This window comes from Carcharhinus amblyrhynchos, chromosome 25 (assembly GCF_965287045.1).
Source record: "Carcharhinus amblyrhynchos chromosome 25, sCarAmb.v2.hapA, whole genome shotgun sequence".
NCBI classification, from domain to species: domain Eukaryota; kingdom Metazoa; phylum Chordata; class Chondrichthyes; order Carcharhiniformes; family Carcharhinidae; genus Carcharhinus; species Carcharhinus amblyrhynchos.
In genome coordinates, this window is record NC_137348.1 from 13,972,557 (window position 1) to 13,996,049 (window position 23,493).

General features: G+C 45.6%; 1 protein-coding gene across 1 annotated transcript; it reads right to left on the reverse strand.

The window, feature by feature from the left end:
- Positions 1-488: 488 nt before the first annotated feature.
- LOC145358267 (torsin-2A-like) lies at positions 489-18,886 on the reverse strand. The gene is made up of 5 exons (XM_080212143.1): positions 18,710-18,886; positions 15,748-16,013; positions 11,932-12,107; positions 7,856-7,983; positions 489-4,483 (listed from the first exon to the last, which is right to left on the reverse strand). The coding sequence occupies exons 1-5, from the start codon at positions 18,858-18,860 to the stop codon at positions 4,239-4,241; spliced, it is 966 nt and encodes a 321-aa protein (XP_080068269.1). The 5' UTR covers positions 18,861-18,886; the 3' UTR covers positions 489-4,238.
- Between the last annotated feature and the right edge of the window lie 4,607 nt (positions 18,887-23,493).

Sequence of the window (23,493 nt, forward strand, 5' to 3'; positions counted from 1 at the left end):
ATTTTCCTCTCACCAAAAGAATTCCAACTCCAATGAACCACCAGCTCCCACTACTTCCCACATGCCTATTTTAGTCTCTCCGCACCAACCTAGAATATTGCAAAAATAGCTCTTGGTGAAAGCCTCTCTGGGTTAGGCTAGTTCTCCATGGAACAGGGGAGGCTGAGAGGAGATTTGATTGAGATGATCAGAATTGTGAGGGGCCTGACTGGAGTGGATGAAGAGAGAAGTCAGTGACTGGGGAACATAGATTTACAGATTCAACATGATCGGTTAAGAGTTAGAGTGGAAGATAACTTTATTCATTCAGAAGGGGGCACGGGGGGGCCTGGAACTCACTACCCGAATACGTAGTGTTGTATCTGTCCAATTCAGATACTTTAACCAGCTTCTTAATCAAAGTTTTACCCAGGCCCCTTTATTAATGAGAACAAAGTATAGACACGGATATAATGCAACAAACTTTATTAAATATAGTTAATCTGTAAATTACCCACGATGTATACAAGAGACAACCGGGATACTATCCACAAAGATGGCTTGGTAGCCCGTCGATCTGGTCCATGAGTCCCTTTGGTTCATCTTCACGAAGGTGATTCTTGCTGGCCATTTCTTCATTTGCTTCCTTCCTTCTCCGGTCTGGTCGAGTCTCAGTCATCTTCTGTTTTCGCTCCCAAGGTTTCTGTAATGCCAAATTTTATCCCCCGTAGCCTTACGTTTTTCCCACCTGCCTTTGGCCTTCTACCAATGGGGCCTCAGAAAGTTGGGGGGGGGGGGGTGTAGCACCCAATGGTCCAGTTGATGACTGTTGACAGGATACCTGAACCCACCCTGGATGCCTTGGCGTCTGGCCCCATCTCGGCCACAGACAATGGGCTGGGGAATGTCAAGAAGGTGCAATGATAACTTGATGGGTTATTGATAGGGTGGATCCAGACATGCCCCAGCAGCCTGTCTGAGTTCAGTATATTCAAACTTTGGCCAGGTCTGATTTTCTGCAGGCTATTTGCTGGAGTGCCTGTGGTTTAATTTCAAGTGCCCAATTCTTTAATCTCAATTGTCCAATTTTATTTTGGGCTCAGCACTATAGTAACAGAGGTAGAAACCCTTAACTCGTTTTAAAAGATATCTGGATGTGCACCTTCAGTGCCGTAACCTGTAGGGCTAGAAACCAAGTGCCAGAAAGTGGGATTAGGCTGGGTGCCTCATTTTTTGGCTGGTGCAGACACGATGGGCTGAATGGCCTCATTCTGTGCTGTAAACTTTCTATGATTCAATCCCTATGATCACAAACAGAAGCAGGAACTGGGGCCACTCTAAAATGCTAATCCAGAATCTTGTGCTGGGAGGGAACGACACAAACATATCCCATAATTTCCTTTATAAAAGACAGATTTTGCCACTTTGAACATGCAGTAGTTTTATAAAAATGTTTACAATTCACAAATTACTTGTTAACCTTTCAACATTGATATTACAAAGACAGAAAATATTAATGGTAATATTATTGCTCATTTCTCCTATCAATATGAATCCGCAGTCAAAATAACAAATAGTTTTAAATAGTAAAGATTTTTAAAAAAAAATCTTAGAAATCATAAAGACACAATATACTTTGGTGATAAACTGTTCAAGTTTGTATGGACTTGAGTCATTAAACAAAAAAGCAATTTCGGAAAAAACAGAAATCCAAATTTGAAAGTGGGAAGATTCGGAAATGTTAACTTTGAAACCAAGCTTTGAAATGTTTGCTGTATGATTATTACACAGCTCCCCTTCCACTCCTGCCTACCCTCCCCCTCCCCCCGAATCAAAGCACCAAGTGTTTTTTTCACCATTTCAAAGTGGGGGGGTGTCATTCGGACTGGTCTGCATTAGACAACAGGCTGTTCAATCCTGGCCTGCCCTGCAGGGTGAAAGGCAATAGATTCACTTCACTAAAAAGCCAAAAGAACAACGGATAAAGAACGTCACATCGATTGCAATTCTGCAGCGCATCAAGGGCATCCAAAGCAAAGGATTACAGTAACCATGGTTCCACCAAAAGGAGAGGCAATGGCCAAACTATTAATCCAGAAATTTAACTAATGTTCTGGGGCCCCAGTTCAAAACTTGCCACAGCAGCTGGTGGAATTTGAATTTTAAAAATCCAGAATTAAGAATCTAATGATCATGAAACCATTGTTGGAAAAACCCAACTGCTTCACTAATGTCCTTTAGGGAAGGAAACCTGCTGCTGACCTGGTCTGGATCATACAAGACTCCAGATCCACAACAATGTGGTTGACTCTCAAATACCCTCCAAGGACAACTAGGGATGGGCAATATACGCTGGCCAGCCAGCGATGCCCATGTCCCATGAATAAATAAAACAAACAACACAGCAAAAAGGTGAGTCGGGTATGGCAAGGTGCACTGGGGGCCGGGGGAAGAAGGAACAGAATGGGGAATGTGATGGGGATACAAGAGGTATGAAAGGAACGGGATGGGTGTGGCAATGAGAGGGATGCAATTCATAGGGATGTGAGATACAGTCGCAATAAAGATACTAATGTCACTACAAATGTCACCACAGCGGGTCTCTGCTGGTTTTAAAATAATTTGCAATGTCTATCTCACCCATGGAATTCCAATACTGAGTGACATGCTGGGTTTTGTAGCTGTCTGGGAATGGAAGACCCAGCAGGTGAAGAACTACCACCTGTTTTTTTTTGATGGGAAAACCACACAGTATTTGCATTAAGATAGATTTACATCAAAGCATTACGGGGATTCCTGCCTCCGAGTGGGCAGCTCCAAACACATAGCTGCAATTTCCCAAATAAAAAGAGAAAATGCTGGAAACACTCAGCAGGTCACTGGAGAGAAACATTAGTTGTGTTGCTCACACCACAGATGCTGCCTTTCCTGCTGAGTATTTCCAGCATTTTCTTTCTAATTACGGATTTGCAGCATCTGGAGTATTTTCCTTTCGTATTGCTTCAATTTCCCATCTTGGCCGCTCCTGTCAGTGGGATAATAAATCCACTCATTGCTGAGTGCCCTGACTTGGTGGCTACATTGAGGATCCACTCACTCGACCCTTCCCTCTTTTTACCTTCAAGTAGCCCCAAAGCCTAGTTCAATGACCGCTCTTCAACTTCTGCTCTTGTAAAGTGCCTGAGAAGGTTTGCTTTGTTAAAAAAAAACTGCTGTACAAAGTGCAAGTTGCTGCTATTTAATTTACAGTAATTCCTTCCTATGGTTAACCCATGGAGGCCATTGTGCATTGTACCTTGACCAACCTCTGTCACTAAATCCAACACCAGTCAAAGGGAAATAAAATAATACTGCTTTCCTCCATCTATATTGAGAAAGCGGAATGATTTCATTTTGATGGTTTGGGTGGTGGTGAGAATCCATTTGGGTGATTATAAACTGTACTGTTCTGTACCAACATAATCTCTTTAATCTGGTGGGCAACATTTTGTTTAATCGTGCAGGTCCTTTAAGCTTTTATTTTTAAAACACAGCTGTGCACGTGCAGTAACGTAAAGGGGACGGGTTTTGCAAAACTTTTAAATTGTGGGTCAGCTTAGAGCGAAGGTTGCCTCCAATCACTGCCCCCAAATATCCACCTTTCTCTATTCAACAATTTTACTGTAAAGAAATCTCTCCTATTCAGAATCCGCTCTCAAGGGGTTTATGTGGAAAATTTGAAAAACCAGGCCTTACAATGGAGAAACTTGACCAATCATTAAATTTACACCCTGCATTCTCTGGTCAACCTTTAGGCTTCTGCTCTTTACATGTGTGCAAAATCATCTCTTTGTAGTCTGCAGATTTTTGCATGGACAGCATCAACGATTGACATGCCAAAGCAAACAGCTGCCCTCTCACCACCCTGTCTGCTGGGGATTAGAAATAAAGCACTCCGTCCCTCTGTGGGATTTGAAAACCTGTAGGGTTTGGACCTATATTCAACCTTTCAGATCTGATTTTCAATAATTCCCCAAAACAAGTCAACACTTGGATATAGTAAATGCTTTAAAAACAAATGTCCAGCAAGTTAAATTATTTCTTTCTTCTGGACCAATAACTTGTCCCTAAAACAGGACACTATTTCGGAAGCTAACCGTATATCATCAAATTACTTAAACAAGTAATCGTACCCTTCCCATTCTCCCCCAAGAGACAATGGTGCTCACTGATATACAATTGTATTCTGACACAAACACTGAGACAAGATTCCCTTTAAGTTACAAGGAGAAGTCCAATTTGGCAGTTACAGTTTTGCAGCCGGTTTGAGAAAATAATTTCTCTTTTTCTGGGATGAAGTTCATGGAGTTGGCCACTTCTGCGACGATATCATCTCTGGGTTTAATCCCCCTGGAAAGCATCTCGCTCCTCACACACTCCTTGACATGTATGAGCTTCAAGGGTAGAAACGGTACAAAATAATCTACCAGTTCTTCATTTATAATGTCGGAATTCCAAAACCCGCCTGCAAAACAAAACACAGGAATACAGGTTACCGTGCGGCAAACAAGAAAATCCATCAGGCTAGTTTTCAGCTACAATAAAACAAATATTTGGTTGACCAAAATCAATGCTTTCCATAGAAGTGGTGCCCAGCAGCCCAGGTGCGCAAGTACCCAACTAACCAGGAGTTTACAGGCATCATTAATGACACTGAGGGTTTTCAGTGATTGAGGTAGGATGTAGGTCAATAGCATCGGTGGCACAGTGGTTAGCACTGCTGCCCCACAGAGCCAGGGACCCGGGTACAATTCCAGCATTGGCTGATTGCCTGGACTCCGCACATTCATAGAATCCTACAGTGCAGAAGGAGGCCATTCAGCCCATTGAGCCTGCACCAACAACAATCCCACCCAGGCCCGATCCCCGTGACCCCGTGTATTTACCCTGTTAATCCCCCAGACACTGAGGGGCAATGTATCATGGCCAATCTACCTAACCAGCAGATCTTTGGCCCGTGGGAGGAAACCGGAGCATCCAGAGGAAATCCGCGCAAACACAGGGAGGCTGAAATTGAACCCTGGTCCCGAGAGCTGTGAGGCAGCAGTGCTAACCACTTTGCCGCCCCTCATCTCCCAGTGTCTGCATGGATTTCCTCCGGGTGTTCCGGATTCCTCCCATAATGCAAAGATGCTCAGGTTAGGTGGATTGGCTGTGTTAAATTGCTCCTTAGTGTTCAAAGGTGTGTAGATTAGGGGGGTTAGGGGTAAATAATTGGGGTTATAGGAATAGGGCAGTGGAAGTGGGCCTGGGTAAGATGCTCTGTTGCAGAGTCAGTGCAGACCTGATGGGCTGAATTGTATTGTAGGGGATCTATGGTAAGCATCAGTACTTCCCATGAGCTGCACATTCAGTAATGGAAACAGGATCTGGCAGTGTAATCATGGAATAACACAGGAGGCCATGTGGCTCTTCTTACCTGTGTTGGCTTGCTGAAAGAATTATCCAATGAGTCTCAGTATTCCCCCCCTCCAATCCCCATGGCATGTTTTGTGGCGGCACTGGTGGTCTGCTATTGATTTATAGCAACAATCTTCTAATCCCGCTACTGTTAACAGGATTTCCTGTTCTACACACCCCCCTGCCACGGGGAAATGGAAGATCCCACCAGCAAGAAGGCCAGAAAATTCCAGCCTACGAAACCCACGGTATGGTGACACAGTGGCCTCACAGCACCAGGGACTCAGGTTCAGTTCCTGGCTTGGGTGACTGTGTGGAGTTTGCATGTTTTCTCTGTGTTTGCGTGGGTTTCCTCCGGGTGCTCGAGTTTCCTCCCACACTCCAAAGATGCGCTGCTTAGGTGCGTTGGCTGTGCTAAGTTCTCCCGAACAGGTGCCGGAGTGTGGCGACTGGGGGATTTTCACAGTAACTTCATTGCAGTGTTAATGTAAGCCTTACTCGTGACACTAATAAATAAACTTTAAAAACTCTGATCTATCCTACTTCTTTGTGCAATGTTACTATTGCAAGGTGATACAGAGCCTGTTTAGCTTTCAATGTGAAAGATCCTAACCACACATTTCAAATATATTGCAAAGGAAAAGATAAGCTGATTATCACACTGCATTTGTCAAATCCTTCTGCATTAAATACAAACAAATCTCAGGTTTATTGTAGAGACACTTTACTTCGCAGTTCATGTCCTCTTCCTTCACCACCATGTATCCAGACATAACACGGAGCTCTGTGACCCCCTGGTAAAGATCTGCATCTTTGGGCCCCTTTGTCCTAAACCCACCCTGAAGATGTAGGTGATGATTGCACTGGAGAAAGGGTCCATCAGAACTGGCCTAAATCCACAGTAACCCTCAAAGCTGGCTGAACACATTTGCACCGTACTTTTATCAGAGTTCGACAACTGTGACATCAACTAGGATACCATTAACAAGAATGGGAATTCTACAATCAACGCAGTAGCACCGTGTTACGTTCTCAACTGGAGACGGTCGAGTGCTTGGCAAGGTTATAAACATTTTCACTCCCTCCTGCACATTGTGCGGCCAGGGCCCACTGGAATAAGGAGTGTTTCAGAATGTGCACTGCCTGATTGCTGGAAGCAGACGGGACAGTGTTCTGGGACCAGAGATGAGACACGGCGGCACAATGGTTAGCACTGCTGCCTCACAGCGCCAGGAACCTGGGTTCAATTCCAGCCTCGGGTCACTGTCTGTGTGGAGTCTGCACATTCTCCCCACGTCTGTCTGGGTTTCCTCCAGGTGCTCTGGTTTCCTCCCACAGTCCAAAGATGTGCGGGTTAGGTGGATTGGCCATGTTAAAGTTGCCCCTTAGTGTCAAAGGATTAGAAGGGTAAATACATGGGGTTGTGGGAATATGGCCTGGGTGAGATTGTGGTCAGTGCAGACTTGATGGGCTGAATGGCCTCCTTTGGCACTGTAGGGATTCTAGACGTTGTGAAAGGATAAACACAAGGCCTGTTCATTGGTTTTTATGTGACAAATAAATTGTCATTAACATGTATTCAGTGTTGCTATTACAGGCTTAGTCTAACATATACTACCAAATGAAGAAGATGCATTAACAATACTGACACTCATAGAAACTAGAAGCAGCAGTAGGCTATTCGGCCCTTCAAGCATGGTCCGCCCTTCATCACGAGCATAGCTGATCATCAAATTCAATATTCTGTTCCCTCCCATATCCATAGCTCCAAGAGCTATACCTCATTTCTTCTTGAAAACAGACAACGTTTTGGCCTCAACTACATTCTAAGGGAGTAAATTCCACACATTCACCACCCTCTGGGTGAGGAAATTTCTCTCATCTCAGTTCTAAAAGGTTTACCCCTTACCCTCAAACTATGACCCCTAGTTCTGGACTCCCATCATTGGGAACATTCTTTCTGAATCTACTCTGTCTAACCCAGTTAAAATTTTATAAGTTTCTATGAGATTCCCATCTCACTCTTCTAAACTCCAGTGAATATGATCCTAGCCGCCTTAGTCTCTCCTCATATGACAGACCTGCCATCCCAGGAATCAGCCTGGTAAACCTTCGCTGTGCTCCCTCTATAGCAAGGACGTCCTTCCTCAGATAAGGACACCAAAACTGCACACATACGCCAGGTGTTGCCGCATCCAAGTCCTACACAATTGCAGTAAAACATCCTTCATCCTATACTCAAATCCTCTTGCTATGAAGGCCTACATACCATTTGCCTTCTTTCCAGCCTGCTGTACCATTTTTAAAATTTATTATTCACAAGTAGTCTTACACTGCAATGAAGTTACTGTGAAAATCCCCTGTGCGTTTACTTTCAGTGACTGATGCATGAGGACACCATTATGAATATTCTTCTTTGGAAATAATGATGACTTACTGTGTTGGTTGTTGAAAACTGCCTTGGATATTTTGGACTCCAAATCTTCCAGCATAATTTCCTCTCTGTCCTTTCGATTCCTCCAGAAATCAAGCACCAACTGGTTTATCTGCTCACCTCCGGCATTGCTGATTACAAGACACAATTATGTGCACAGAAGACAGTGAGATGTGTGAACTTTGCCATCAATAGCTACGTATAACATTAAATTCCATTCCATTCCTCTCTCCACACTTAGACTTTCATCTGTTCACAAAGCTAGTAACTCCCGGAACAGGTAGTTAGTCTACTCTACTCTACAGGAGTAGAGTACCACTCTACAGGAGTTCCTCCTGCTCTTACCATCAGGTACTGCAGTGTTTGCAGGGATTTGCATGTTGACACTCAACCTATTTGGCCACATAATGAACGCAACTTCTAGGCCATCAAATCCTGGAGTGGGACTTGAATCCAGAGCTCCTGGCTCAGATGCAGCGACACTAACCCACCGCACCACAAGATTCCCGGCTTGGCTCACTGTCTGCGTGGAGTCTGCACATTCTCCCCATGTCTGCATGGATTTCTTCCCACAGTCCAAAAATTAAAGTTTATTTATTAGTGTCAGAAGTAGGCTTTCATTCACACTGCAATGAAGTTACTGTCAACATCCCCTAGTTGCCACACTCCGGCGTCTGTTCGGGTACACTGAGGGAGAATTTAGCATGGCCAATACACTTAACCAGACTATCTATCAGAATGTGAGAGGAAACCAGAGCACCCGGAGGAAACTCACGCAGACATAGGGAGAGCGTGCAAACTCCACACAGACAGTGACCCAAGCCAGAAATCAAATCCGGGCCTCTGGTGCTGTGAGGCAGCAATGCTAACCACTGTGCCACCGTGCTATGTGGGTTAGGTGGATTGGCCATGCTAAATTGCCCCTTAGTGTCAGGGGGACTAGCTAGGGTAAATACATGGGGTTATGGGAATAGGGCTGGGGTAGGATTGTGTTCGGTGCAGACTTGATGGGCTGAATGGCCTCCTTCTGCACTGTAAGATTCTAAGACTCCACACATATTACACAGCAATCAGCTATTTATGATAAAGCCAATCCGCTGTTTGTTTTGAATGTTGCTGGGTGACTGTCAAGTTACACTTCCTTTAGCTGCTACATTCACACCTCACTGCCATAACAGTTCCATCAATGACTTCTTCAGAAAGAAGTCTGGCAACCTTTACTGTGTTTCTAAAGATTAAAAAATTACCTTGCCATTGATCTAAAAGATTTGACACGTATGTTCCGTATGTGTTAAAGTAAACCTCATTTTACATCTGGTGATTTTAGATAAAGTGCAGCAGCAGTTTTGTTGAAATAAGACAATGATTTTTTGGAGATGTGAATTCAGTCTCATAAAAACTGATAGACGTGCATTAAGTGGGCTTTTTTTAAAAATTAAACATAATTTGAAACTTGTGTGACAAAGGTTATGGTGTAAAATAAAAGCTTGTGATGCAGGGGGTAGCATGTTGGTATAGATTGAAGATGGGCTAGCTAACACAGAGTTGGCATAAATGGATCTTTTTCTAGTTGGCAGGATTTGATGAATGGTGCGCCACAGGGATCTGTCCTGGGTCCCCAGCTTTTTACAATTTACATCATTGACATGGATGAAGGGACTGAAGGTACATTTATTATATTTGCTGCTGACACAAAGTAGGAAAGTAAATAGAGAAGTGGACGTAAGGAGGCTACTAAAGGACATAGATAGGCTAAGTGAGTGGACAAAAATCTGGCAAATGGAGTATAATCTGGTACATGCAAAATTGTCCGTTTTGGCAGGAAGAATAAAAAATAAGCATATTATCTAAAAAGTGAGAGATTACAGAGCTTGGAGGTACAGAGGGATCTGGGTGTCCTAGTGCACGTATCACAAAAAGCTAATGTACAGGTACAGCAAGCAATTGGATAGGCTCATAAAATGTTTTTTTTTTACTGTGATGGGAATTGATTATAGAAATAGGGAAGTTATACTTCAGTTGTACAGGGCATTGGAGAGACCATGTTTGGAGTACTGTGCACGGTATTGGTCTCCTTATTCAAGGAAAGATGTAAATACGTTAGAAGCAGTTCAGAGAAGGGTTACTGGACTAATTCCAGGAATGGGTAGGTGATCTCACAAGGAAAGGTTGGCAAGATTAGATTTGTACCCACTGGAATTTAGAAGAGGAAGCACTTCATCAAACTTGATAGTCAGGTGTTTTTTCCTAGGATAGAAAAGTCAAGTTCTAGGGGATACAAGTTTAAGGTGCGTGGGGAAAAGTTTAGAGGAGATGTGTGAGGCAAATGTTTTTACACAGAGAGTGGTGAATGTCTGGAACGAGCTGCCCAGGGAGGCGGTGGGAAAGGTATAATAGCAGCATTTAAGGGGCAACTAGATGGTGGAATTCATGAATAGGACGGGAATGGAAGGATATGGACTCTGTACGTGCGTACTGTTTTAGTTTAGGCAGGCATCGTGATTGGTGCAGGCTTGGAGGGCCGAAGGGCCTGTTCCTGTGCCATATTCTTTTTGTTCTTTGAAACCTTTAAGATCCTCAGGGATCTCGACAGGGTGGATGTGGAGAGGATGCTTCCTCTTGTGAGAGAATCTAGAACCAGGGGTCACAGTTTAAAACTAAAGGGTTGCTCGTTTAAGACAGTAAGCAGCCTCACAACACCAGGTTAAAGTCCAACTGGTTTACTGGGTAGCACAGCTCTCGCAGCGCCATTCTTTCATCAGTTGAGTGACTCATCTACTTACTGTGCTCACCCCAGTCCAAAGCCACATCATTTAAGGCAGAGATAATGAGGTGAAATATGTTTTCTCAGAGGGTTGAAAGTCTCTGGGACTCTTCCTCAAAGGGCTGGGGAAACAGAATCTTTGGTGATTTAGAGCCAGATAAGATTCATGATTAACAAGATGGTGAAAGGTTATTGGCAGGCAGGAATGTGGGGTTGAAGTAATAAGCAGGTCAGCCAAGATTTTATTGAGTGGTGAAGCAGGCTCGAGGGGCCAAGTGGCCTACTCCCGCTCCTGGGTTTGCAAGTTTGTGTGATTTCCTAACTGCATGTTTCATGCACGTGGCCAGTAATAAGATTTTCCTCCCCTCAACCATTTAATTCAACCAAATGAGGAGGATGAGCAATTTCTTGATGAACCTGTCAGACTCTCCCCCTCCCCAGTCAGCATCTCCAATAAAGAAGCAACACCTTGTGCTCAAAGTTACAACTGTGAGAGCCTCAACTCATCCACATTTTGAGAACTTCATTTGTGCCATCTTACTTCATCAATTCAAAATCCAACATCGTAACATTAACTGTCACCTTGTCTGTGTGCTTGCGCATTAGAATTTCTCAAAAAAAAACATTCCTGGAATATGGGTATTCCATCCACAAAACATCCACTCCCACCATTGATGAACTGTGGTAGCCGTGTGTACCATCTACAAGAAGCACTGCAGGAACTCACCAAGACTCCTTGTACAACATCTTCCAAACCCACGATCACTACCATCTAGAAGGACAAGGGCAGCAGACACAAGGGAACACCATCATCTGGAAGTTCCCCTCCAAGCCAAGCTGGGCCAGCAACTATTGCCCATTCCTTATGAAGGTGATGGTGAGCTGCCTTCCTGAACCACTGCAGTCCATGCCATGTAGGTGCACCCACAATGCTGTTAGAGAGGGAATTCCAGGACCGTGACCCAGTGACAGTGATGGAACGGCGATATATTTCGAAGGCAGGATGTTGAGTGGCTTGGAGGGGAACTTCCAGGTGGTGGTGTTTCCATGTATCTGCTACCCTTCTCCTTCTAGATGGTAGTGGTCTTGGGTTTGGAAGATGTTGCATAAGGAGCCTTGGTGAGTTCCTGGAGTACATCTTGTAGATGGTACACACTGCTACCACTGTACACCAGTGGTGGAGGGAGTGGATGTTTGTGGATGGGGTGCCAATCAAATGGGCTGCTTTGTCCTGGATGGTGTTGAGTTTCTTGAGTGTTGTTGAGGTGTTGTTATTACCAACGTACAGTGCACACTGTAAATTCTTATCACTTACCTTACAAAAATAAATATCGCCTTTCGATAATTTGTTCCATACATAACGTGCGAATGTCCTAAGTAGGGTTTGATTGCATCAATTAAACCTGGGTGCAGTTTATCCATTTCATCAAATATGAACACTGATCTGCTGCACTCAGTCAGGTTACCAACAATCCAACTTCTCAGCTGTTCCTGAAAAGACAAAAACAATATAAAGTTTCCACATCAGTGTCACATCTGCAACAGAAACAATGTAAAGCGAGGACTGATTGTCAATTGAGAGACTTATTTACTGCACTTTACAAAGACAAAGTTATTACAGCTAAGGTTGATATTCAAATTATAGAAACCAAATAGAATTCTTGAGAAAAATCATCACTATCCAAAAGTGGAACTTGCTGGAGTTTATGATTGGGAGTGTATCGCTAGTGCCACCCTCATTCTGCTCAAAATTAAATCCATACACACAATTTCACTGAATCCCTACAGTGCAGGAGGAGGCCATTTGGCCCATCAAGCCTGCACCGACAACAATCCCACCCAGGTCCCGTCCCGGTAACCTCACATGTTTACAGTTCTAATTCCCGACACTAAGGGGACAATTTAGTACGGTCAATCAACCTAACCCACACATCTTTGGACATTGGGAAGAAACACTGGAGCATCCAGAGGAAAGTCAGAATGTGCAAACTCCACACAGGCAGTCACCTGAGGCTAGAATCGAACCTGGGTCCCTGGCACTGTGAAGCAGCAGTGCTAACCACTGTGCTGCCCCAATTCAACAACAATGTATATTTAATTAAATTTAAAAGTTTTTAAAGTTTATTTATTAATGTCACAAGCAGGCTTACATTAACACTGCAATGAAGTTATTGTGAAAATCCCCTAGTCGCCACAGGCTGGCACCTGTTCAGGTACACTGAGGGAGAATTTAGCACGGCCAATGCACCTAACCAGCACGTCTTTCAGACTGTGGGAAGAAATCGGAGCGCCCAGAGAAAACCCACACAGACACGAAGAGAATGTGCAGACTCTGCACAGACAATCTTCCAAGCTGAGAATCGAACCCGGATCTCTCGCGCTGTGAGACAGCAGTCCTGACCACTGTGCCACCTTTAACATAGTTTTAAAAAGACACAAGGCACTTCATAAAAGAGTTAATTGAATTTGACACAGTCACATAAGCAGGGTCTGTGGGTAGTGTGACTACCTCTGGGCCAGAAGCTCTGCTTTCAAATCCCAATTCAGGACTTGATGGTTATTCTTACCCACACACGTCCCTTAGTAATGAGTCAATTATGTGAAATGGCCGGGTAAGACTGACACTCAAAGTCAATCAGATCAAAATACAAAATTGATGGGCTGGAAAGGATCAGTTTGTTTATCGGGTTTGCCTGGCACCACGATGGCCAGAGTGGCATGGTTAAACACTTTGCCCACACCCCCAATTCCTTCCTGCTCCACCCTGTCTCTCACAGCCATACAATCTCCTGGAAGACACAAAGAAGATGTCAGGAAAGTCAACATTGGAAAGGGAGCAGGTAATGATTTTTTTAGACATGCTGTTTATGTGTAATGGGAATATCCATCTGTCTGGAAATGACCTGTAGGAACCCACTAGCATTGAGCTGACTGACCGGGTTGGCGGGGGGGGGGGTGGGGGGACTCCGTTTGGGTGTTACACCCCTTACTGCAGTTTCTTTTAGGATAAAAATCAAGGTAGAGCCTCCACTTTACACTTATTTATACAAACAGCACTCTGTAAAAAATATTTTCCTAATTCCTCCATGTGCCACTGTCACTTCTGTCAGTATAGGAAATCTGTTGTCAGTAGTAACAAATCTTTTCTTCAATCGCCGGGGTATTCTGTAGTTTTGTCTCGAGTAAACAGTTTGCAAGTCACATTTAAAAAGAATTATTCATAGGATATTGGTGTGGCGGGCTAGGCCAGCACTTCCTGCCCATTCCTAATTGCCCTCGAGAAGGTGGTAGTGAGTTGCCTTCTTGAAACGCTGCAGAACATGTGGTGTAGGTACACCCACAGTGCTGTTAGGGAGGGAGTTTCAGGATTTTGACCCAGTGACAGTGAAGGAACGGCTGATATATTCCCAAGTCAGGATGGTGAGTGAGTTGGAGGGGAACCTCCAGGTGTTGGTGTTCTCATGTATCTGCTGCTCTTCTCCTTCTAGATGGAGGTGGTTGTGGGTTTGGAAGGTGCTGCCTAAGGAGCCTTCATGAGTGTCTGCAGTGCATCTTGTAGATGGTACACACGGCTGCCACTGAGTGCTGGTGGTGGAGGGAGTGAGTGTTTGTAAATGAGGTGCCAGTCAAGCAGGCTGCTTCATCCTGGCTGGTGTCAAATTTCTTACTGCACCCATCCAGGCAAATCCATCACACTCCGGGCTCGTGCCGTGTGGATGGTGGACAGGTGGTGAGTTACTCGCTGCAGGATCCCTAAGCCTCTGCTGTATAACTAAGGAAATGACGGCAGTTTAGCGAGTCAGGAAAGACTACCTCAAACGGGTAATCTCTAACTGCTTCCATCTGCTCAACACAAAATTCAAACCAGATCCAGCCAGAGCACAGACTATTCCAATTCTCTTTGATATCATTCAAATTGATCTTGAATTTTGATGCTTGTGAGTCAAGCTCTCTGCATGTTTGTGTCTTTCACGCGGGCAGGGGGCCCGACGCCAGGTGGGCAGGGGGCCCGACGCCAGGTGGGCAGGGGGCCAGGCGGGCAGGGGGCCCGACGCCAGGTGGGCAGGGGGTCCGACGCCAGGTGGGCAGGGGGTCCGACGCCAGGTGGGCAGGGGGCCAGGCGGGCAGGGGGCCCGACGCCAGGCGGGCAGGGGACCCTGATTATCTAACAATGGGGTGAGTGAGCAAACCAGAACCGCACTGAAACACTTTATCATACTCAAACAGCGAGCCTGTGACAGAATATCCCACTGAAAAGTAATTCTCGCCATGGCAGACTCTTATTTTTATTATTTTTTATTAGTGTCACAAGTAAGCTTACATTAACACTGCAATGAAGTTACAGTGAAAATCCCCTAGTCACCACACTCCGGTGACTGTTCAGGTACACTGAAGGAGAATTTAGCATGACCAATGCGCCTAACCAACACGTCTTTCAGATTGTGGAGGGAGACCAGAGAACCTGGAGGAAACCCACGCAGATACGGGGAGAACATGCAGACTCTGCACAAACAGTCACCCGAGGCTGGAATCGAACGCAGGTCCTTGGCACTGTAAGGCAGCAGTGTTAATCACTGTGCCACCACATCACCCCGTGTGCGTGTGAAAGTTCACCTGGGCGGCACGGTGGCGCCGTGTTTAGCACAGCTGCCAAACAGCACCAGGGACCCGGGTTCAATCCCGGCCTCCGATGGCTGCGTGTGGAGTTTGCACATTCTCCCCATGTCTGTGTGGGTTTCCTCTGGATGTTCAGTTTCCTCCCACAATCCAAAGACGTCCTGGTTAGGTGGATTGGTCATGCTAAATTGCCCCTTCGTGTCAGGGGGATTAGCAGGGTAAATACGTGGGGTTACAGGCATAGGGCCTGGGTAGGACTGTTGTTGCTGTAAACGCGATGGGCTGAATAGCCTTCTGAGCTGTAGGAAATCTATAATTTTCCACCCTCAGTTCAATGAGTGGCTAATTTTTTATTGAAGACCAAATCTTTTAAACTGGAGCATTTTCAGTACAGCCTCAGAAATAAAAGGACTTAAAAAAATCGAACAATCTACCCAAGAGAGATAATTCAGGCTTTCTTATCAGAAAGATAATCAGTTAAACACAAGTGGATTTTTTTGCCTCTCTCTCTTACCTTGTAGGTCTCAATCTTGCAGGCATGTGGAAAGTGTAAGGTGGGCACAAACTGGTGCACGTAAGAGCTTTTCATTCCATCCCGGTATAAGTTCCTCATTAACAAAGAGGTGACGTAGCTTTTCCCAGTCCCTGACCAGCCGTGAAATGATAAGACGAGAGGCTTCACTGGAGAATGCGTCTCCGTAAACTGTTTTACTGCCTTGACAATCACTTCCTTGGCCAGGTGCTGCCCATACACATGACGGCACAAATCCAGTTCCAGATCTACAGGGGATGCAGAGTTCAAATGCAATGTTAGCCGCTCACTTTGCTGACCTCCATTTCCTATCTTCTAATCAATGCTACCATTTAGTTTTTTAAAACAATAAGAATAGCCAAGGATTAAGATTGAATTTGCAATCATAGAATTCCTACAGTACTGTAGAAGGCCATTCGGCCCATCGAGTCTGTACCAATCACAATCCCACCCAGGCCCTATTCCTGTTATACCACACATTTACCCTGCTAATCCCTCTGACACTAGGATAAATTCAGCATGGCCAATTCACCTAATTCGCACATCTTTGGAGGAAACCGGAGCATCCAGAGGAAACCCATGCAGACACGAAAAGAAAGTGCAATCTCCAGACAGCGACCCGAGGCCAGAATCCAACCCAGGTCCCTGGCGCTGTGAGGCAGCAGTGTTAACCAAAGTGCCACTGTGCGGCTCCAAATCCTTGTAGCCCCCCCCGAGTGATTTGGGGTCAGTCTATGCCAGAATTATGGGTGAGCAGATAAGATTCCCAAACTTACAACATCCCCCCAAAAATATTAATCTTACAATTAGCCAACATATTAATAGGATCCCTTCCTCCCCTCCCCCTAACCCAAACCCCCCACTCCATTTTTAGATTTGTGAAAGTTATCCATAGTATCTTGTGATTTTCAGGGCTTGCTACGGTGAGAATTGATAGGGTTTAATGGTGTTGTTGTGTTCTAAGCTCTCTGCCTGAGATTGACTAAGATCGAGGATGGTATGGTGGCACAGTGGTTAGCACTGCTACCTCACAGAGCCAGGGACCCAGGCTCAATTCCGGCCTTGGGTCATCGGCTGTGGGGAGTTTGCACATTCTCCCCGCATTCAAATTTCACCATCTGCCCTGGCAGGATTTGAACCCAGGTCCCCAGATCTAGCCCTGGGCCTCTGAATTTCTTGCCCAGTCTTACTGCGCCACTGTCAGTAAAATTGAGATAATTTTTATTATCACAAATCCTTAAAGGTGGCACAGCAAATTAACAGGGTGTTTGAAAAAGCATACAGGTTAACTTGGGTTTATTAAATAGAGGGTCAGAATATAAAAGCAAAGACATCATGCTGGGACTTTATAAACCACTGGTTAGTCCTGAGTTGGAGTGTTGTGAACGATGCTGGACACCAGATTTCAGGAGAAGTGTAAAGGTCTCAGAGAGGCTACAAAACAACTGATCTGGTTGATACCAAGGATATGAGGCTTCAGGTATGAGGAGGTTAGCAAAGTTAGAACTGTTCAACTGAAAGCAAAGATAGTTATGGCGTAACTAATCAAGATATTTTCAAGATGATAAGAGTAAAAATAAAAAAAATTTCCTCTCACCAGAAGGTCAATAATCAGAGGTCCTAGATTTAAAATAATTGGCAAGAGGGAGGCAAAGACAAACTGTCAAGTAAGAAATCTCACAACACCAGGTTAAAGTCCAACAGGTTTATCTGGTAGCATGAGCTTTCAGAGTGCTGCCCCTTCAGCAGGTGAGTCAAGCATCAAGGGCAGCACAGTGGAGCAGTGGTTAGCACTGCTGCCTCACAGCACCAGGGATCCGGGTACAAATCTGGCCTTGTGTGACTGTGTCGAGTTTGCATGTTCTTCCTGTGTCTATGCGGGTTTCCTCTGGTTTTCTCCCACAGTCCATAGATATGCGGGTTAGGTTGTTTGGCAACAGTAAATTGCCCCTGAGTGTCCAAAGTTGTTTAATTTAAGTGGCTTCGCTGCAGCAAATGCAGGGGGTTATAGGGATAAGGCAGGGAGGGGTCACTGGGCCTGGGTAAAATGCTCTTTCGGAGAGTCGGTGTAGACTCGATAGGCCTCCTTCTTCACTATAGGGATTCTAATGGTTTCACTCAGACTGTTGTCAGGATCTCAAACACAGTAACTGAAAAGGTGATGGAAGCTTGTGCCATAAATCATTTTGACAGGGAGTTTGGCGGGATGTGGAGGATGAGGAACTTGCAGGGTTCCAGACAAAAAAAAACAAGAATTTCAGGCTAAGCATGACTACCCTTCAAAAGAGCCAGTACTGGCACTGCAGGCTGAATGGCCTCATTCTGTGCTGTAGCTGCATTTGGATCTGCAGTTAGGATGGCAGTTTGGGAAGACATTATAGAAATGATGATGGGAGGTAAGGGAAGGCAGAGTCAGGCTTTCAGTGTAGCGAAGTTGAGATATTGGCAGAAATGGGCTGTGTTGTGAATGTGGAATGTGCAATGATGATAACAGGTAGCACGTCACGTCTGAAGTTCACTTCAGGACTGCAGGACTCAAATCTAATCAAAGCTGGTCACCTCTCCCGGAAAAAGGAACCTGTGATGGGAGTTGGCTGGAAAATAAAGTCTCAAATGTAGTTTGCTCAAGCTTCTTTCTAAGACTGCTGTTCTTGACCAGTCGAATCATTCTTCACAGTACTAAAGACAAGTTGTCTCATTGTGAGGTCCCATTTAAAAAAGACACCCCCCCCCAAAAAAAATTGACAGCGAAATTAAAATGAGAAACGGCTCGAAACGATTATGTTGCAAAGACATTGACACAACCCACATTTCAATCGACAAAATAACATCTCACCACTATCACTGGGGGAATTGAGACACAGTAAGATTAACACAGTTAACGCCGGTATTTCCACATCATGAATTGAGATACACAGATCCTAGGATCTGAAAGATTACTTACCGTCGATCTTGGGCTGGAAGGTGCAGTCACAGGAGTCTGACAGCTGACAATACATAGATCGAAAGGGGAAAGTGACCTCCCAGCACAAGAATCTAGGCAGAAGGGAGAAACAAAAGAGCCAAAGGCCAGGCTCCCATTTCACCAGCTCCATAGCTCTGCAACCCGCTCACTTCCGCAGTGGCGGCTGCGCCTGCGCACTGTGTGGGAGAGCTGTCACTTCCAATGACGTCACAATAGAACTGTAACAAAGTGAAACTGACACTGAATTCCCACCCCCTCCCAGACAGAGAACAGGGGCCTGACCCCCCCCCCCCAGACAGAGAACAGGGGCCTGACCCCCCCCCACCTCCCAGACAGAGAACAGGGGCCTGACCCCCCCCCCCCAGACAGAGAACAGAGGCCTGACCCCCCCCCAGACAGAGAACAGGGGCCTGACCTCACCTCCCCCCCCAGACAGAGAACAGGGGCCTGACCCCCCCCTCCCAGACAGAGAACAGGGGCCTGACCCCCCCCCAGACAGAGAACAGGGGCCTGACCTCACCTCCCCCCCCAGACAGAGAACAGGGGCCTGACCCCCCCCTCCCAGACAGAGAACAGAGGCCTGACCCCCCCCCAGACAGAGAACAGGGGCCTGACCTCACCTCCCCCCCCAGACAGAGAACAGGGGCCTGACCCCCCCCTCCCAGACAGAGAACAGGGGCCTGACCTCACCTCCCCCCCCAGACAGAGAACAGAGGCCTGACCCCCCCCCAGACAGAGAACAGGGGCCTGACCCCCCCCCAGACAGAGAACAGGGGCCTGACCTCACCTCCCCCCCCAGACAGAGAACAGAGGCCTGACCCCCCCCCCAGACAGAGAACAGGGGCCTGACCCCCCCCTCCCAGACAGTGAACAGGGGCCTGACCTCACCTCCCCCCCCAGACAGAGAACAGAGGCCTGACCCCCCCCCCCCCAGACAGAGAACAGGGGCCAGACCCCCCTCCCCCCCAGACAGAGAACAGGGGCCTGACCCCCCCTCCCAGACAGAGCACAGGGGCCTGACCCCCACCCCCCAGACAGAGCACAGGGTCCTGACCCCCAGCCAGAACACAGGGACCTGACCCCCAGCAGTTAAGGGGCCTGACCCCAGACAGAGCACAGGGGTCTGACCCCCCTCCCCCAGCCAGAGCACTGGGGCTTGACTGCCCCAGGCACAGGGCCCTAACCCCCAGCCAGAGCACAGGGACCTGACTCCTCTCCCCCACCAGCCAGACCACTGGGGAATGATCCCCAGCCAGAGCACAGGGACTTGGTCCACAGTCAGAGCACAGGGACCTGACCCCAACCAAAGCACAGGGGCCTTGGCTCCAGCCAGAGTACAGGGGCCTGACCCCAGGCACAGCACAGGGGAATGATCCCAGCCAGCGGCCTGACTCTCAGCCAGGGGCCTGGCCCCCAGCCAGAGCACAGGGGCCTGGCCCCCAGCCAGGGCACAGGGGCCTGGCCCCCAGCCAGAGCACAGGGGCCAGAGCAGAGGGGCCTGATCCATCCATCTCATCATTTCCTCGTTAAACCCCACACTAGGGTATAGATATTTTGATTTGATTTGTTATGGATATTATTATCCCCCGTGTCTGCATGAGTTTCCTCTGGATGCTCAGGTTTCCCCCTATAGTCCAAAGATGTGCAGATTAGGTGGATTGGCCATGCTAAATTGCCCCTTTAGTGTTAGGATGCTAACATTAACACTAGTGTAAATACATGGGTTATGGTGGTACATGGGGTTGAGGGGATAGGGTGGGATTGTTGTCAGTGCAGGCCTGATGGGTCAAATGGCCTCCTTCTGCACTGTGGGTATTCTTTGATACTATGATTCTTATATCATTGCTATACTGTGAAAAAAGTTGTTTCTTGTGCAACACAGATTATTCCCTGCTGCTATCACACTTTTGATTGGACCTACCTTATATTAAGTTGATCTTTCTCTGCGCTCTCTCCTTTTCTTCTCCCCTATGTACTGAATGAACATCATGCTTTGTTTAGCGCGTAAGAAATAATACTTTTCACCATATCCCAATACATGAAAATAATAAATCAAATCAAAAATATACAGACAAAACATACTGTCATAGAGTACATAGAGGAGAAGGAAAAGAGATGGTGCAGAATATAATGATACTGTCATAAAAAGATCAGCTTTATATGAGATAGGTCCATTCAAATGTCTGACATCAGCAAGGAAGAAGCTGTTCTTGAATTGGTTGGTACGTGACCTCAGACTTTTCTATCTTTTTCCTGACGGAAGAAGGTGGAAGAGAGAATGTCCGGGGTGCGTAGGGGCCTTAATTATGCTGACTGTTTTTCAGAGACAATGGGAATTGTAGACGGAGTGTTAGGATGGATACCACTATATCAACATTATATTCTGCACCCTCTCCTTCTCCCCTATGTACTCTATAAACGGTATGCTTTGTTTGTATAGCCTGCAAGAAACAATACTTTTCACTGTATGCCACTACATGTGACATTAATAAGTCAAATGTTCAAACCAAATGTTCAGATCAATGTCCGAGTAATGGAAACAATGAACAAAAACAAGCTTTTCGATTTACAACATTCTGACCTTTAGAATTCTGTCCAAAGTTTGGACACGTGTGCAACATTCCTCCTCAACAAAAGCAAAGATCGATTGTTGAATTCTCTTTTAAATCCATTGCAAGATGACGACAATGAAGAATGTTTACCATTGATTTGTAAATTGATTTTAACTATCCATCAGTGTCCTGGTCATTTCCATCATCTTTGAAATTGATTTGATCCGAATAATTTTTATTAAAAGTGTGGGCTTTCCAATCCTCCGTAATTATCCTAGAGATTCTAATAATTAACATTCTGGATAAAGTTCAAAGTGTTGAAAAAAATTCCTGCGAGGGTTGAAAAAGTTGTGTGAGTTTAAAACATTATTTGAACAATTGTTTGTTAAAATCATTTGGTAGTACAAAAACTTGAGTATCGCTGAATAAAGAAACTCGTCAAAGTTTTTCATCTTGTACTCGTCAGGACACTTTTCAAGAATACCAGTATAAGGGAAAATAATTCTTGCCAAGTGACCTATTGAATGCAAGACAAAAATCTTCAATGTGCCTCTTTTTGTCAGCAATACTCAATTCTTTACTGGTTAAAGAAATGTTACAAATAGAAGGAAGCTGTTGTTGGACAGGGTAGTTGGGAGCAGAGAGTTATGGTCATGTGAATAAAAGTTCTGGGAAAACGTCCAACATTAAGTTTACACTAAATCTTTATTAAATAACTGGCTAAGCCTCAGCTGGCTTTCTGTGTCCAATTCTGGGCACCGTACTTCAGGAAGAATATCAAGACCTTGGAGAAGGTGCGACGGAGATTTAAAGTAAAGTTTATTTATTAGCCACAAGTAGGTTTACATTAACACTGCAATGAAGTTACTATGAAAATCTCCTAATCGCCACACTTCAGCACCTGCTTGGGTACAATGAGGGAGAATTTAGCACAGCCAATGTACCTAACCTGTGCGTCTTTGGACTGTGGAAGGAAACTGGAGCACCCAAAGGAAACCCATGCAAGCACAAGGAGAACGTGCAAACTCCGCACAGACAGTGACCCAGGTCGGGATTCGAACCCTAGTGCTGTGAGGCAGTAGTGCTAACCATTGTGCCACCATGCTGTCCTAAAACCTAAATCAAATCTGGCAGCAGTGGGATTTGAAACCACACCTCCACAGAGGCAGGAGCCTTAATCCAGCCCCTTAGATCGCTCGGCCGCACTACCAGGTTTGGTACCAGGCAGGAGGAACCTCAGTTATTATAAGGGAAATGGCAAAAGAAGCAAAGGCGACATGAGGAAAAACTTGTCCTCTGCAGTGAGTGGTTAGGATTGGGAATGCAGTGCCTGAGAGTTACAGGGGAGACAGATTCAGTTGTGGCTTTCAAAAGGGAATTGGATAAGCACCTGAAGAGAAAACATTCACAGGGCTGTGGGGGGAAAGATGGGGGAGTGGGACTAGGTGGAACCTAGGAGCAGGAGTAGGCCATTCAGCCCGTCAAGCCTGCTCCGCCATTCAATATGATCATGGCTGTTCATCTACTTCAATGCTTTTTTCCTCACACTATCCCCACATCCCTTTATCTCATTGGTGATTTAGAAATCTGTCCATCTCTACTTTAAATGTACTCAATGACTGAGCTTCCACAGCTCTTTGGGGGAGAGAATTCCCCCAACTCACAACCCTCTGAATAAAAGAACATTCTCTTCATCTCAGTTTTAAGTGGCTTCGCCCTTATTTTGAAATTGTGTCCCTGGGTTGGATGATCGGCCGTAACCATAATGGTCACAGTGGTTTTCACAGTAGTTCGCACCAATCACAGTGGTTAGCACTGCTGCCTCAGAGTGCCAGGGTTCAATTCCGGCCTGGGACCAGTGTCTGTGTGGAGTTTGCACATTCTCCTCCTGGTGCGTGGATTAGGTTGATTGGCCATGCTAAATTATCAGCATTATACTCTGCACCCTTTCCTTTCCTTCTCCTCTATATACTCCAGGAACGGTATGCTTTGTCTGTATAGTGTGTAAGAAACAATGCTTTTCACCGCATACTAATACATGTGACATTAATAAATCAAATGTTCAAATCAAATGTTCAGATCAATGTCCGAGCAATGGAAACAATGAACAAAAACAAGCTTTTCGATTTACAACATTCTGACCTTCAGAATTCTGTTCAAAGTTTGAACACGTGTGCAACATTCCTCCTCAACAAAAGCAAAGATCGATTG